Here is a 13,838-nt window from a genome sequence, read left to right as displayed (position 1 = left end):
CTTTATGTAAGTTTGAGTGGCAAGTGTGTGGGATGGGGGTGCGATGCTGAATCCTTGTCCCTGGTGCTGGAAAGCCTAGCTACACCTCTGCTTGATGGGGAGAAGTCATAAGGGGGGAACAGCGCTGGTAATGTTATGTCTACATCAACGCAGGAGAACAAAAGTGTATGTTTTCAAGGAAAGCTAGGAGGTGCATCACGCAACCGAAGTTGAGAGTGGGTAAATGCTGCACATTTTTTAAACGCAAGGTCTCGAATAACTTCTTTGTAGGGTGAAGACTAGGAGGCCACTTAGATAACACCATTAGGAGCAGCACAAGTCAAATGTTTTCAGTAGACAAAGCAGATCCACATTTGTAACAAAAAAGTGAAAGTCCCAAAAACTACACCTGGAACTAAACCTTAATGTACAAATCTCTTGCCTGACAAGTTTACACAAATTCAACATAAAAAGCAATAGGTCCGCAAAACAACAATTTCCCAGCCACATGGGCACTGTAAATCAGGAATTTTGCAATAAACCTTGTGTAGTAAGCATGAAAAAGTCATTCACATCTAATTCTTTTGTCCTTTGTCTAAGATTTAGCCGAGCCTTTGACTTGGAGCTTGAGAAGGGATATGCAGTGTATTCTTACATTATGAAGACATTGTGCAGGGATAGCTCAAGACCTTTGAGCCTCCAGACTAATTAGAAGCTGTGCTTTGAACAACTGATTTAATGGTTTTCAACATGTATTAAAACATTCAGTCCATTTTTCTAATTCCTATATGGAATTTGAAGTATCCAAAAAGACCAAAGACCAAAAAGCAACAGAATACCCCCAGGAGGCTGAAATACGAGGTGAGAATCCATGGAAACCACTAGTGGATGAGAAATTCAGTGGACACACTTCATATTAGAATTCTGCAGCCGAACTTCAAATATAGTTCAATCTACAGCTGGCTTCTGTGTATGAAGACAAATCTCTTATCCTCGTAGCCACCAGTATTTATCTATTTGTCCTTTCCTGCCGATTTCAAGATCTCTGAAAAGTTCTATAACTTTTTTAATTATATCATTTATTTCCTGAGAACAGAATGTTGCCTTAAATGGGTGGTGCAAGAATGGAGGGGAGGAGGGTTGGCAATAATCTCACTTGGCCAGACCTGTAAAGGGAAGCTTACTTGCCTTCTGGTGCTGGCTCCCCGCTCCTTCTCCTCCAGACCTGCCATGCTCCGCTGGGCTCCCTCGATAAAAACATCCGGTTTGATGCTGCCAATCATCATGTGACCATTTGTCATGACAAAATGGGAGCTGGTCACCAGCCTGGGCAGTGATTGGCTGCAGGCGATCGAGGGCGACCAGTGGGCAATCACAGGCAAGAAGGAGAAGAAATAGGGACAGGGGTGCACCTAGCCTTTCTGCTGCCTGAGGTGAACATTGAAATGGCGCCCTTCCTCCCCCCCTCCAGCCCTACTGAAAGTCATACTGTGATACACATGAATATAGAGAGATGAGCACTTCCACAATTGAAGCGTTCATTTATTATGGCCCTGCCATTGCACCCTCTTGTCTCTAGGTCTCGCCGCCCCACCTGGCTTATTGGGGGTGCACCCTTGAGTGGGGAGGCGGCACTGGGAAGCAGGTCTCAACAAGGGGAGGGCGGTTGCAAAAAAACAATCTTGCCCAAGCTGGACATCAATATTAGATGAGAACAGGGTTCCTGTGTCCTCTACATGAATGGAGAAGTGGTCCAACATGTACCCTGCTGCTCGATTCATCTCTACGGGACTTCTGAGTACAGTACTTGAATATCTCCCACAGTTCCATATACAGGTAGAATGAATGCAGCAATGCACAAGCTCAACCGCCAGTCCACTCTTACAGAGAGACACAGGACCCACATTATTGTGATCAGTGGGGGTCCAAGTGGTCAGACCCCCACTATTAAGACATTTAGCCCATACCTTGTGAATAGTGGATAAGTGTAAATCTTGGGACAATGGGACAACCTCTTTTAGTCTAAATTAGCTAACACAGGTTGTTATCTCAATCAGCAAGCCCTCTTTCAGTTGTTTAATATGTCTATTTTACTGATATGAAGGTATATATCATGTGAATAATGACAGTACGCTCAGGATTAAGACAAGCTCCGTCAGCCCCCTCCTTCCCATCCATGTCCCATTTATAATACTAGTGTCTTCCTATATGGCAGAGGGACCTTTAGGCTCCCTCAGCCCCCAGGGTCTTGAAGTCACTGTTAACTCCGCACCTTCTATACTGCAGGTATCCCTATCCTAACTGACAAGAAATAGCTTCATTCACAGGGTCAGGGGTGCTTCTCGCCATGAAAAGTGAAATGATGACGCCCTCCACAAATACGGAAATGCACAGATGGACTGTTTGTCTACTTGCCTCCAGGCAGTTAGCGAAGGGTGGCAAGGTCTCACCTTAACTCAACATAAGATACTGAATTCACGACTTATTCCTTTAGGCAACAAGGTCATAGTTTTGAAACATAAGACCTCATGATGGTACCCACTTAGCATGCAGTAATAAAAAATATTCTCTGATGTCATGTGGCATCTCCATCAACCTGCAGAGATCCAGTGATGTTAAAAAAAAAAGCCTCCGGATAGGTAGCTACACAAACTTTCGCCATAGTGATGTGCACCACATACAGGTTGTGCTGACCCAATTCCCCACATTTTTTCTTTGTAGCATATATTGGAGGCGTGGCGATCTCCTTTGAGTCTTGCACACCTGACCAGTCAATCTGTCCTGGAGGCTGGTTTTAAAGTCAGTATAAAACTGAGTCTGCTTATATAGAACCTACCAGTAGCCATTTGGCTCCAGGAGAAGTATATAGTGGGCTCAGCATGCATGTTGGTACTTGCATCCCTGGATCCGATGAAAGCTGTAATGGCACCGGACGGGGTTAAAAGCAGAGTGTGCTTGGCGTGCATGCTGACCTGCATTCCCTGGAATTTGTGTGGCTGTCATGGCCCATGAACAGGTAGGAACTAGAGTTAGGGACCACTCAAATAGAGGCGACCTTGACGTGGTGAGTGGCTTATTACGCTTTGGCTAAAATGTACACCAATGCCTCATCCAGCATGGAGGCAAATTGCTGGATGTAGAGTGCTATCACATTTGTATTTTCCGTTTGTATATGTATTTCGCCATAGTGATGTGCACCACATACAGGTTGTGCTGACCCAATTCCCCACATTTTTTCTTTGTAGTATATATTGGAGGCGTGGCGATCTCCTTGGAGTCATGCACACCTGACCAGTCAATCTGTCCTGGAGGCTGGTTTTAAAGTCAGTATAAAACTGAGTCTGCTTATATAGAACCTACCAGTAGCCATTTGGCTCCAGGAGATGTATATGGTGGGCTCAGCGTGCATGTTGGTACTTGCATCCCTGGATCCGATGAAAGCTGTAATGGCACCGGACGGGGTTAAAAGCAGAGTGTGCTTGGCGTGCACGCTGACCTGTATTCCCTGGATTTTGTGTGGCTGTCATGGCCCATGAACAGGTAGGAACTAGAGTTAGGGACCACTCAAATAGAGGCGACCTTGACGTGGTGAGTGGCTTACTACGCTTTGGCCAAAATGTACACCAATGCCTCATCCAGCATGGAGGCAAATTGCTGGATGTAGAGTGCTATCACATTTGTATTTTTCGTTTGTATATGTATTTCGCCATAGTGATGTGCACCACATACAGGTTGTGCTGACCCAATTCCCCCCATTTATAATACTAGTGTCTTCCTATATGGCAGAGGGACCTTTAGGCTCCCTCAGCCCCCAGGGTCTTGAAGTCACTGTTAACTCCGCACCTTCTATACTGCAGGTATACCTATCCTAACTGACAAGAAATAGCTTCATTCACAGGGTCAGGGGTGCTTCTCGCTATGAAAAGTGAAATGATGACGCCCTCCACAAATACGGAAATGCACAGATGGACTGTTTGTCTACTTGCCTCCAGGCAGTTAGCGAAGGGTGGCAAGGTCTCACCTTAACTCAGCATAAGATACTGAATTCACGACTTATTCCTTTAGGCAACAAGGTCATAGTTTTGAAACATAAGACCTCATGATGGTACCCACTTAGCATGCAGTAATAAAAAATATTCTCTGATGTCATGTGGCATCTCCATCAACCTGCAGAGATCCAGTGATGTTAAAAAAAAAAGCCTCCGGATAGGTAGCTACACAAACTTTGGGTGGTCCACAGCAAGCACAACTCTTATACAACATTTGCAAAACTGATTAGGAACAAAATCGAATGCATTTTCTAATCCGAATGAATCATTTTAAAGGACATCTGTCAGCATATCTGTACCTATGACACTGGCTGACCTGTTACATGTGTACTTGGCAGCTGAAGGCATCGGTGTTGGTCCCATGTTCATATGTTCCCACATTGATGAGAAAAATGAAGTTTTAATATATGCAAATGAGCCTCTAGGAGCAATGGGGGCGTTGCTGTTACACCTAGAGGCTGCACTTTCCCAGCAATTGTGGCAACCTCTGCACTTTCATTGACAGGGCCAGACAGTGAAAACTCATTTCATACATATGTTGGACTTGCAACAATTTAGCATATGATTAGTTATGCAGATTTTTGTCATGTAACTGCATTGTTACTGTTTTGCTCCTAAAATTCTAAATTTAAATTATTTTGTAAACTCACCTTTGGCTTTCAACACTTTCTGAATCCTTCTGGGCATGCTCTCGATAAGATTCTTGAACAAATTCTGTTCCCAGGTCTCTTCTACACATTCCCAATGTTGGTGCATACTGGTCGACTCACTTGGGCACAAATACAGCTTTTTCTTCAACTCTACCCACAAGTGTTTGATTGGTTTGAGGTCTGGGGATTGTGGGAGCCTATCTAGCACCTCTACTTCATTGTCACTGAACCATTTCTTTGCCAATCTCGACATATGCTTTGGGTTATTGTTTTACTGGAACACTATGTCATCCATTTCATACCCATATAGTACTCAAGTGTTATGGAAGTAACCCGTCTTGTAGGATAATCACATATAGCTCAGCATTGAGACCACATGGATCCTGGTCAAGTATCCAATGCCTTTGGCTGTGAAACAATCCCATATCATCAGGCTTCCTCCACCAAACTTGACAGTTCCTTCAATTTCTCGTTCTGTTAGCCCCCTTTTCCCTTGTTTCTTCCAGACCCATTTGCACCCATCAAAGCCCAGTCTATTGACTTTTGTCTCATCGCTCCAAATCACCAGTTTCCAATCTTCTACTGTCCACTGTTCGTACTTTTTTTTACAAACTTGAGCCGATGCTTCTTATGACGAGATTGAAGTCGAGGCTTCTTCACCTTTTTTTGGGGTCACCCTTGCAGACTTGTCTAATGTGTATCGCAGAGTGCTTGCATGGATGTCTGTGATCTCACTATTACAAAGCATACGAACCACCTCCACTGCCGCGTTTGTCGTGCCAGAACTGATAGACCTTGTGATGAGCGGACTTGTTGACTCCAATATTTTGCCTGGACGTTCACCTATTGGCTTTGAAATGGATGGAACGCAGGGGCGTAGCTATAGGGGGTGCAGAGGTAGCAGTCGCTACCGGGCCCAGGAGCCTGAGGGGCCCCAAAGACCCTTGTACCACATGAGAAGACACCTGTTTTATAGAAGGTGCATGCTGGTCAAGTTACACCTCTGGCTGGAGGAAAGGTGTTAGGCAGTGGCGTAACTACCGGGGAAGCAGGGGAAGCGGCTGCTTCGGGGCCCGGGCTGACAAGGGGTGCGGCGCCCGACAGCGTGTCTGTCAAGTTTAATCTTTTTTATTTATATGCAAATTACCTTCCTAACGTGCCCAAGAGGTTGTCCCTCCGGCCATTTGTGCCCAGCCGCGCCCATTATCGCCAAGCCCACAACCGCCCCTCTGTTAATTATTCACTGCTGTTCTCGTCTTTTTTTTTTTCTAAGTGCGCCATAGTCGCGCATGCGCTGATGTTGCTCACGTCCGGGCCCATGCGGTGTCCTGGCAGCAGCCTCAAGTAGTGTAATCACGCATGCGCCAGCTTTCTCCGCTTTCTGGCGCATGCGCGATTACATTACTTGAGGCTGCTGCCAGGACACCGCGCGGGCCCGCACGTGAGTAACATCGGCGCATGCGCGAGACTACGGCACACTTAGAAAAAAAAAAAGACGAGGACAGCAGTGAATAATTAATAGCGGGACGGCGCTGGGCTTGGCGATAATAGACGCAGCTGGGCACAAACGGCCGGAGGGACAGCCCTTTGGGCACGTTAGGAAGGTGATTTGCATATAAATAAAAAAGATTTTTATCAAAAATAAAAAGGACAGGGGGGTAAAAATAGTATATCAAAAATGGGGCGGGGGGCTGAGGGGGCCCATACAAAAATCTGCTGTGGGGCTCAGGCACTTCTAGTTACGTTCCTGGTGTTAGGTCAAGAATTTGGCATGGTGGGGGGTGCAGTTTCAATTTTTGCCTCAGGCAGCAGGAAGGCTATGTGCTTCCCTGCCCCTGGCCACAAAGCAATGAGGGATGGGGGCCCCAAGCTAAACTCTTGCACCAGGGCCCATGAGCCTTTAGCAGGTTGTAATTTGTAGTATCCAAAAAGAAAAAGATTGTTCCACTAAAAGGAGCAAAACAGTAACAATGCAGTTACGTGCAGTGCTTTAAGTGGGCCAAAAGAGGTGCCGGTACTCTATTAGGCGCCGGTGCTCCCCCCCCCAATACTGAATTAATGTGTGTGTGTGTGTGATGAGGGGGGGGTCTGATGTGCAGGGGGGTACTGGTTCAGAGAGGAACGAATGTGCGGTGGTGGGGGGGGGGGGTCCTGGTACATAGAGGAACTAATATATATATGTGTGTGATGGGGGGGTCTGATGTGCAGGGGGCCCCTGCACATCAGACCCCCCCATCACACACATATATATTAGTTCCTCTATGTACCAGTACAGTACCCCCCCCCACCACCGCACATTCGTTCCTCTCTGTACCAGTACCCCCCTGCACATCAGACCCCCCCCCCCCCCCACTCATCACACACACACACATTAATTCCTCTCTGTACCAGTACCCCCCTGCCAGGGGGGTACTGGTACAGAGAGGAATTAATGTGTGTGTGTGTGTGATGAGGGGGGGGTCTGATGTGCAGGGGGGTACTGGTTCAGAGAGGAACGAATGTGCGGTGGTGGTGGGGGGGGGGTACTGGTACATAGAGGAACTAATATATATGTGTGTGATGGGGGGTCTGATGTGCAGAGGGGTACTGGTACAGAGAGGCACTAATGTGTGGTGGTGGTGGGGGGGGGGTACTGGTAAAGAGAGGAACTAATGTGTGTGATGAGGGGGGGGGGGGTCTGATGTGCAGGGGGGAACTGGTACAGAGGGGAACGAATGTGCGGTGGTGGGGGGGGGGTCCTGGTACATAGAGGAACTAATATATATGTGTGTGATGGGGGGGTCTGATGTGCAGGGGCCCCCTACACATCAGACCCACCCATCAGACACATATATATTAGTTCCTCTATGTACCAGTACCCCCCCCCCCCCGCACATTCGTTCCTCTCTGTACCAGTACCCCCCTGCACATCAGACCCCCCCCCCCCCTCATCACACACATTAATTCCTCTCTGTACCAGTACCCCCCTGCCAGGGGGGGGGGGATACTGGTACAGAGAGGAACTAATATATATGTGTGTGATGGGGGGTCTGATGTGCAGAGGGGTACTGGTACAGAGAGGCACTAATGTGTGGTGGTGGTGGGGGGGGGGTACTGGTAAAGAGAGGAACTAATGTGTGTGATGAGGGGGGGGGGGGTCTGATGTGCAGGGGGGTACTGGTACAGAGAGGAACGAATGGGCGGTGGTGGGGGGGGGGGTCCTGGTACATAGAGGAACTAATATATATGTGTGTGATGGGGGGGTCTGATGTGCAGGGGCCCCCTACACATCAGACCCACCCATCAGACACATATATATTAGTTCCTCTATGTACCAGTACCCCCCCCCCCCCGCACATTCGTTCCTCTCTGTACCAGTACCCCCCTGCACATCAGACCCCCCCCCCCCCTCATCACACACATTAATTCCTCTCTGTACCAGTACCCCCCTGCCAGGGGGGGGGGGATACTGGTACAGAGAGGAACTAATGTGTGTGGGGGGAGGGGGGGTGCCTGTCACTCACCAGTACTCTTCAGAAGTTGGATTCCAAAGCAAAGTCGATGTTCTTTGCTGCACCGTCCGACTCCTGACTCCAAGGAGGACCAGTCACTGGTCGCCGCACTGATCGCTCCACACAGGCGCGCGGGAAGGAGTTGACGTCACCTAACGTGAGGTCAACTCCCTGCCTGCGCCAGCCTGAGCCGTACTCTGCAACGACCCGCCCCCCTCCACTAGCTGCCCAGCCAACGACATTAGGGAGGAGATACTGCCAGCTCTCCGCTGCGCTCCGGTACCGGAAACCCACGTACTGGGCGCACGGAGAGGTGCTGGTACTCTCCAGGGCAATTTTTGGAAGTGGCGGTACTGAGTACCGCCGCGTTCCGGCCCACTTCAAGCACTGGTTACGTGACAAGAATCTGCATAACTAATCATTTGCTAAATAGTTACAAATCTAATTTATGTATCAGACAGCTAAGATGATTATCTATAAAATGATGGTAGTCTCACATGTGAAGATGGTAAGGTATGGAGCCTGAAAGTCAAAAGTTCAAAACCCTTTTGCTTTTTAGTATATGTCTCCTAAAGCAGACAGAAGGCAATCTAAACTTACCTGTAACAGTTGTTATCGAATTTATTATAGCTGGCAAAGGCAATGAGAACTCCAAACCCTGCTCCAAGCGAATAGAATATTTGTGTTGCGGCATCTATCCATACCTAAATGAAATACAAAGAAGTCTTTAAAGGGACACACACGACTATCACATTTTTTTTTAATCATATTAACAGCCTATGTGTGAATATTCTATGTAACTGTTTATTAATTTTTTTACCAAAAAAAACTGGTAGATGGCTTTCTGGAAAGATTTTTTTTTGCACCTTATGTCTTCTACTTCCTGTCCTGGCTATTTAACTTCCTCCTTAGTTTGGACTTTTAGTACAGCAGGCGGCCTCGCTTGACTTTCTCAGTCAGACCATTCACTGCGACCCGAGAGGGGAAATGGATGAGTGACTCAATTAGAGCATCACACATTACACTTCTTTATTTAGGCCGGTGAAGTCAACGATACAGTAGAACTGTCATACTGTTAAGGGCTTATATTTTGCAGGACAAGTTGTACTTTCTAATGCCACCATTTAATATGTCATACAATGTAGTGATAAGCGGGAAAACGATTACAATGATACCACATATGTATAGATTTTCTATGTCTAAATAATGTAAAAATAAATTCAAACTTTGAAAAAAAAAATTATTTTTACATCACCATATTTTGACCCCCATAACTTTTTTATTGTTATATCTACTGAGTTATGTGGAGGTTAATTTTTTGTTGAACAATCTGTCGTTTTTATTTATACCATTTTGGAGTATGTGATTTTTTTATCACATTTTATTACATTTTTTGGGGTAAGATAAGCAATGAAAAAATGGCAAGTTGGCCATTTTAAACCCTTTTTTCCATTATGACATTCGCCATATTGGAAAAATATTTTTATATTTTAATAGAACAGGCATTTTTGGTCGTGGTGATATGTTTATATTTTTTGTTATTTATGTATTTAGTTTTTTATTCTACGGAAAGGGGGGGAATTTAAACTTTCATATATTTTTTTATTTTTTATATATTTTTAACATTTTTTTTTTACTTTTTTGTTATGATTTTGAATCTTGTATTTGAGCCTACAAAATCAATTTTTGTCTTTAATTCTGAACATTCATGGATTTTTTACATCCTTTTAATATTCAGAATTGCTCATTTCTTATGTTGGCCTACCACCTGCTGGCCAAAATAAGAATTGCAGCATAAATGCCCTGGGTCTCTTCAGCGAGACCTAGCACATTTAAATCAATTACCGGCATCCTCATTGGCTGCAGAGCTTCCATAGTTTTTTACCCTTTAGATACCGTGATCTCAATTGATCAAGGCATCTAAAGGCTTTAATTACCACAATTAGCCACGGGTCTCTGCTGTTTGAAACCCTGTTTGAAACAGCGGAGACCCACCAGCCATGACACCAGCCATGACACCATACATGTACAGCGCTGGTAGCGAAAGGGTTAAATAGGACTTCTCAGCTCTCCTGAAATATCTTTTTAGCAAGTACTTGTTATTCATAATAAATTCTGGATCATCTTTTCTTTGCCATGTCCCTGTTATTCCTCCTGGAAATGTATGAGCAAATTGACAACTGAGTCAATGGAGGGTGTCTCTACACACTCTGACACAAAAAAGCACTAAGGGTTTTTTCAATATTTCGTTTACAGACACAGTAATGGGTTGAATTTAACTATCATAGAAAAATAATAATTTGAAGGACACTTACTGTGTATTCCTGTAGTTTTTTAAAGTCTATATGAAGGTATGAACTAATGCCTCTGAAAGAGCCAGGCAGTGTTATGCCACGTATGAGGAGTACAAATAGCACTACATATGGGAGTGTTGCTGTTATCCATACGACCTAACGAGAAATGTATAAAGGAGTTTAAAAAGTCTCTTCAGGCGAAAATAAGAACAAACAAAGTAACATACATTCAATGACCACGATTAGCAATACCGATCTTCTCTGGTGGGTCTTCTGCAGGAGCTGGAGACTATTGATAAAAGAAGACCTGCCACCTGACATATCTGTTTGAGTCATTTCCTCATGAAATAACAGTTCTGGGCAATCTCCATGAGGTGTGACAAGGTTTCAAGAAACATGCAACTAGGCTGATAGGTCCTCTTTACCTCATGGTAGATATGGCAAATAGATCAGGAGAATCGGTCAAATCGGTCAATGTGAGCAGCCAGGAGAATCGGTCAAATCCGCACTGGAAATCCTGCTAGTTTCCACTACTGAAAATCCAAACCGTGTGGCTGTGGCCTAGATGTAGACAGTGTAAGGCCTAATGTGTATTTTGCGGTCTGCAAACCACAAATCCAAGAAATACAGATACTGGCCACGGCCGTGCGCATATTGCTAATAGAATTGCGTATTCTTGTCCGCAAAATGGACAAGAATAGGACCTGTTCTGCAGTTTGCGGAATGACCGTAGGGATGTGGACAGCACATAGATGACATCAGTATGCTGTATGCATTTTTTTTACGGACCCATAGAAATTAATGTGTGCGACCTGGAAAAACTGATAATGGGATCTGGACCCAAACAACGGTTGTGTGCACAAAATCTGAAGCTAGATAAGCAATCTGGTCAAATTTAGTATCTGATTGTATAAGAGTGAGAGCCACCTATATAGATGCAGATGACTCTTAATAAATTAGGCACATCTCTGGCAATTCGTGCACCTTAAGTTGAAGTCTACGCTCTAAGTTACAGGAAATCTAGCAGTCTGCACTAAGCCACCCCCCTTTTTCTCACCAGTTTTCTAATAGCACCATAATTTGTGACTTTTTTTTACGCCACTGTTGAGGCATAAAGACATTAGGAAATGCCCCTCTTTTTGTCTAACTTTTATGGGTTCACTTTGCAGATTTTGGGCAATTTTGTTGCACGTGGTTGCATCTTAAAGCGGTTATACAGGATATTAATATTAATACCCTATCCTCAGGGACAGTGGATGGAACTGTTTAGTTCTGGTGCTTGGCCTACAAAGTAACGGCAGATGGGTGGGCATTCACGGTGTCCGACTCCCACCGACCTGATACTGATGGCAGATCCTTAGTATAGGCCAGTAATCAGCAACCTCCGGCACTCCAGCTGTTCGGAAACTACAACTCCCAGAATCCTCCTTTCACTTCTATGGAAATTTCAAGAACAGCTGAGTAAGTGTGTATGCAGGGAGTTGTAGTTTCACAGCAGCTGGAGTGTTGAAGGTTGCTGATCCCTGGTATAGCTTCAAACAAAACTTTGTGGCACTCTGCTTGTGTGTGCTTGGAGTCGGGTTCCCACCCCAATAGTAATGTAAATATAAACTCCAGCAATATCGATGCAACCGTGATTATTTATTTCGGAAATGTGGCTGTGTGGAACAGGTGTGACGTTTCGGCCACGCAGGGCCTTTATCAAACTGGTGCCGCGATGGGTAGAGCCTCAGGGTTGTGTGCGCTATTGAAAATGTGCCTCAGCACTTCAGGGAGTTACATAGGTTGAAAAAAGACTCAGGTCCATCAAGTTCAACCGTTCTCAGATAAATTACACACCACTAAAGGGGTTGTCCAGGTTCAGAGCTGTACCCGGACATATCCCCATTTTCACCCAGGCAGCCCCCCTGACTTGAGCATCGGAGTAGTTCATGCTCCGATGCTCTCCTTTGCCCTCGCTGAATCGCGCAGGGTAAAGGCATTTTCTGGAGTTCCGGTGAGGAACCAGGCTCTCCATGGGGCTGCCGGCACTGATGGGTGGGCTTTAGCGCTGCCTTGGCCTGTAAAATGGCTAGGGAAGCGCTAAAGTCCACCCATCAGAGCCGGTGACGTCAGCTCTGAACCCAGACAACCCCTTTAATTGCTAGATTAGTTATAACCCTCAATACCATTTACTATTAGAGAAGCATAGCATTGATAGTACTTTCATAGTACTGTATCTGCCATTACTGCCTCTTGGGGTAGGACATGTGTAACACCCCAGAGTTGTGTTACTACACTCCTCTACCCTGCTACTATCTCCTGAGAGCCTTTATACTGTCATCTGATGCAATTTACACTATGTCTTCCACAAATGTGCATATAAATCTATGTTAAATGCAATTGTTCATGTAATTTGCCTGGTTACCAGTAGGTGGCAGCAACTCATTGGCAAGTACTGCTTAGTGTTTAGTGCATCTAAGCTGGAATGGTTTATTCCAGCTTAGCTCCCCCTCTGTGGAGAGGTGGGCTGGTCCCACGTCCTGCAGCATGGGTGGAGAAGGAAGTTAGAGGTAGTGTAGCCCACCCCCTGCTAGGGGTAGGGTGTGTGTGTGTGGAGTCCCCCTGCATAGGGAAGACAGCAAGGACCTAGTCTCGGCTGAGACTTGGCCATATACCCAGTTAGAGCACCTTCAGCTCTGCTGGATAAGGAAAGCAGAAACTACAGGCAAACTCCTCCAGAGTTCCAGGAAGAAAGCATCCCCTGAGAATCCATCTCTGAGATAAGTCTAGAGTCCTAGGAGAAGCCAATTCCTCCTCAGCTAGTCTGTCCCCACACAGCAGAAGTTACAGATAAGTGCAGAAGCTAACCCTGCCACAATTACACAGCTACCAAGCAGAAGTTTATCTTGCAAGCTCAACATTTAAAGCAGAAGTACTCATTCCTGCCAATCCTTGCCAAAACCTGCTGGGACCAAGAGACCAAAGCAGTATACCACTCGGATGCAAGTTATTTCAAGTAAAGCAAAGTTTGAACTTCATCTAAAGGTCTGGACATCATTTCTTCTGCAAAATCCCTCTATTACTCCTACTATCACTACAATCAAATTTATTGCAAAGGAGCCAGGAGTCCGGCCGTACCCAGGTAGGAGACACCGTGACACAAATAACATCAAGCTATTGAGACATTATAGGCCATTACACTACTCTGGCATTCCTAATCTGGGACGTGCGTTATAACACCTTGGAAGGGCCCTGGGAAAGTACCCTGCACATGCTGCAATTGGCGTCACGACAAATACAGATTATCCACCCGTACCTGGCCACTGCATTTAAAGTGGCATCACGAACAGGATCGGATTGTGTGTCTAACATTACTACAAGGCCTAGGAACTG

General features: G+C 45.6%; 1 protein-coding gene across 1 annotated transcript in view; it reads right to left on the bottom strand.

Moving 5' to 3' along the window:
* The window catches only part of SLC6A2 (solute carrier family 6 member 2), a 185,840-nt gene that overhangs the window by 45,231 nt on the left and 126,771 nt on the right, over positions 1 to 13,838 (bottom strand). The window contains exons 6-7 of the mRNA XM_040409097.1: positions 10,485 to 10,619; positions 8,770 to 8,873 (exon numbers count right to left, since the gene is read on the bottom strand). Of these exons, the coding sequence (XP_040265031.1) occupies positions 8,770 to 8,873; positions 10,485 to 10,619 (239 nt within the window). The remainder of the gene's footprint in view (positions 1 to 8,769; positions 8,874 to 10,484; positions 10,620 to 13,838) is intronic.

This window comes from Bufo bufo, chromosome 10, assembly GCF_905171765.1.
Source record: "Bufo bufo chromosome 10, aBufBuf1.1, whole genome shotgun sequence".
NCBI classification, from domain to species: Eukaryota; Metazoa; Chordata; class Amphibia; order Anura; family Bufonidae; genus Bufo; species Bufo bufo.
This window is presented reverse-complemented; position numbering and strand designations above follow the sequence as displayed.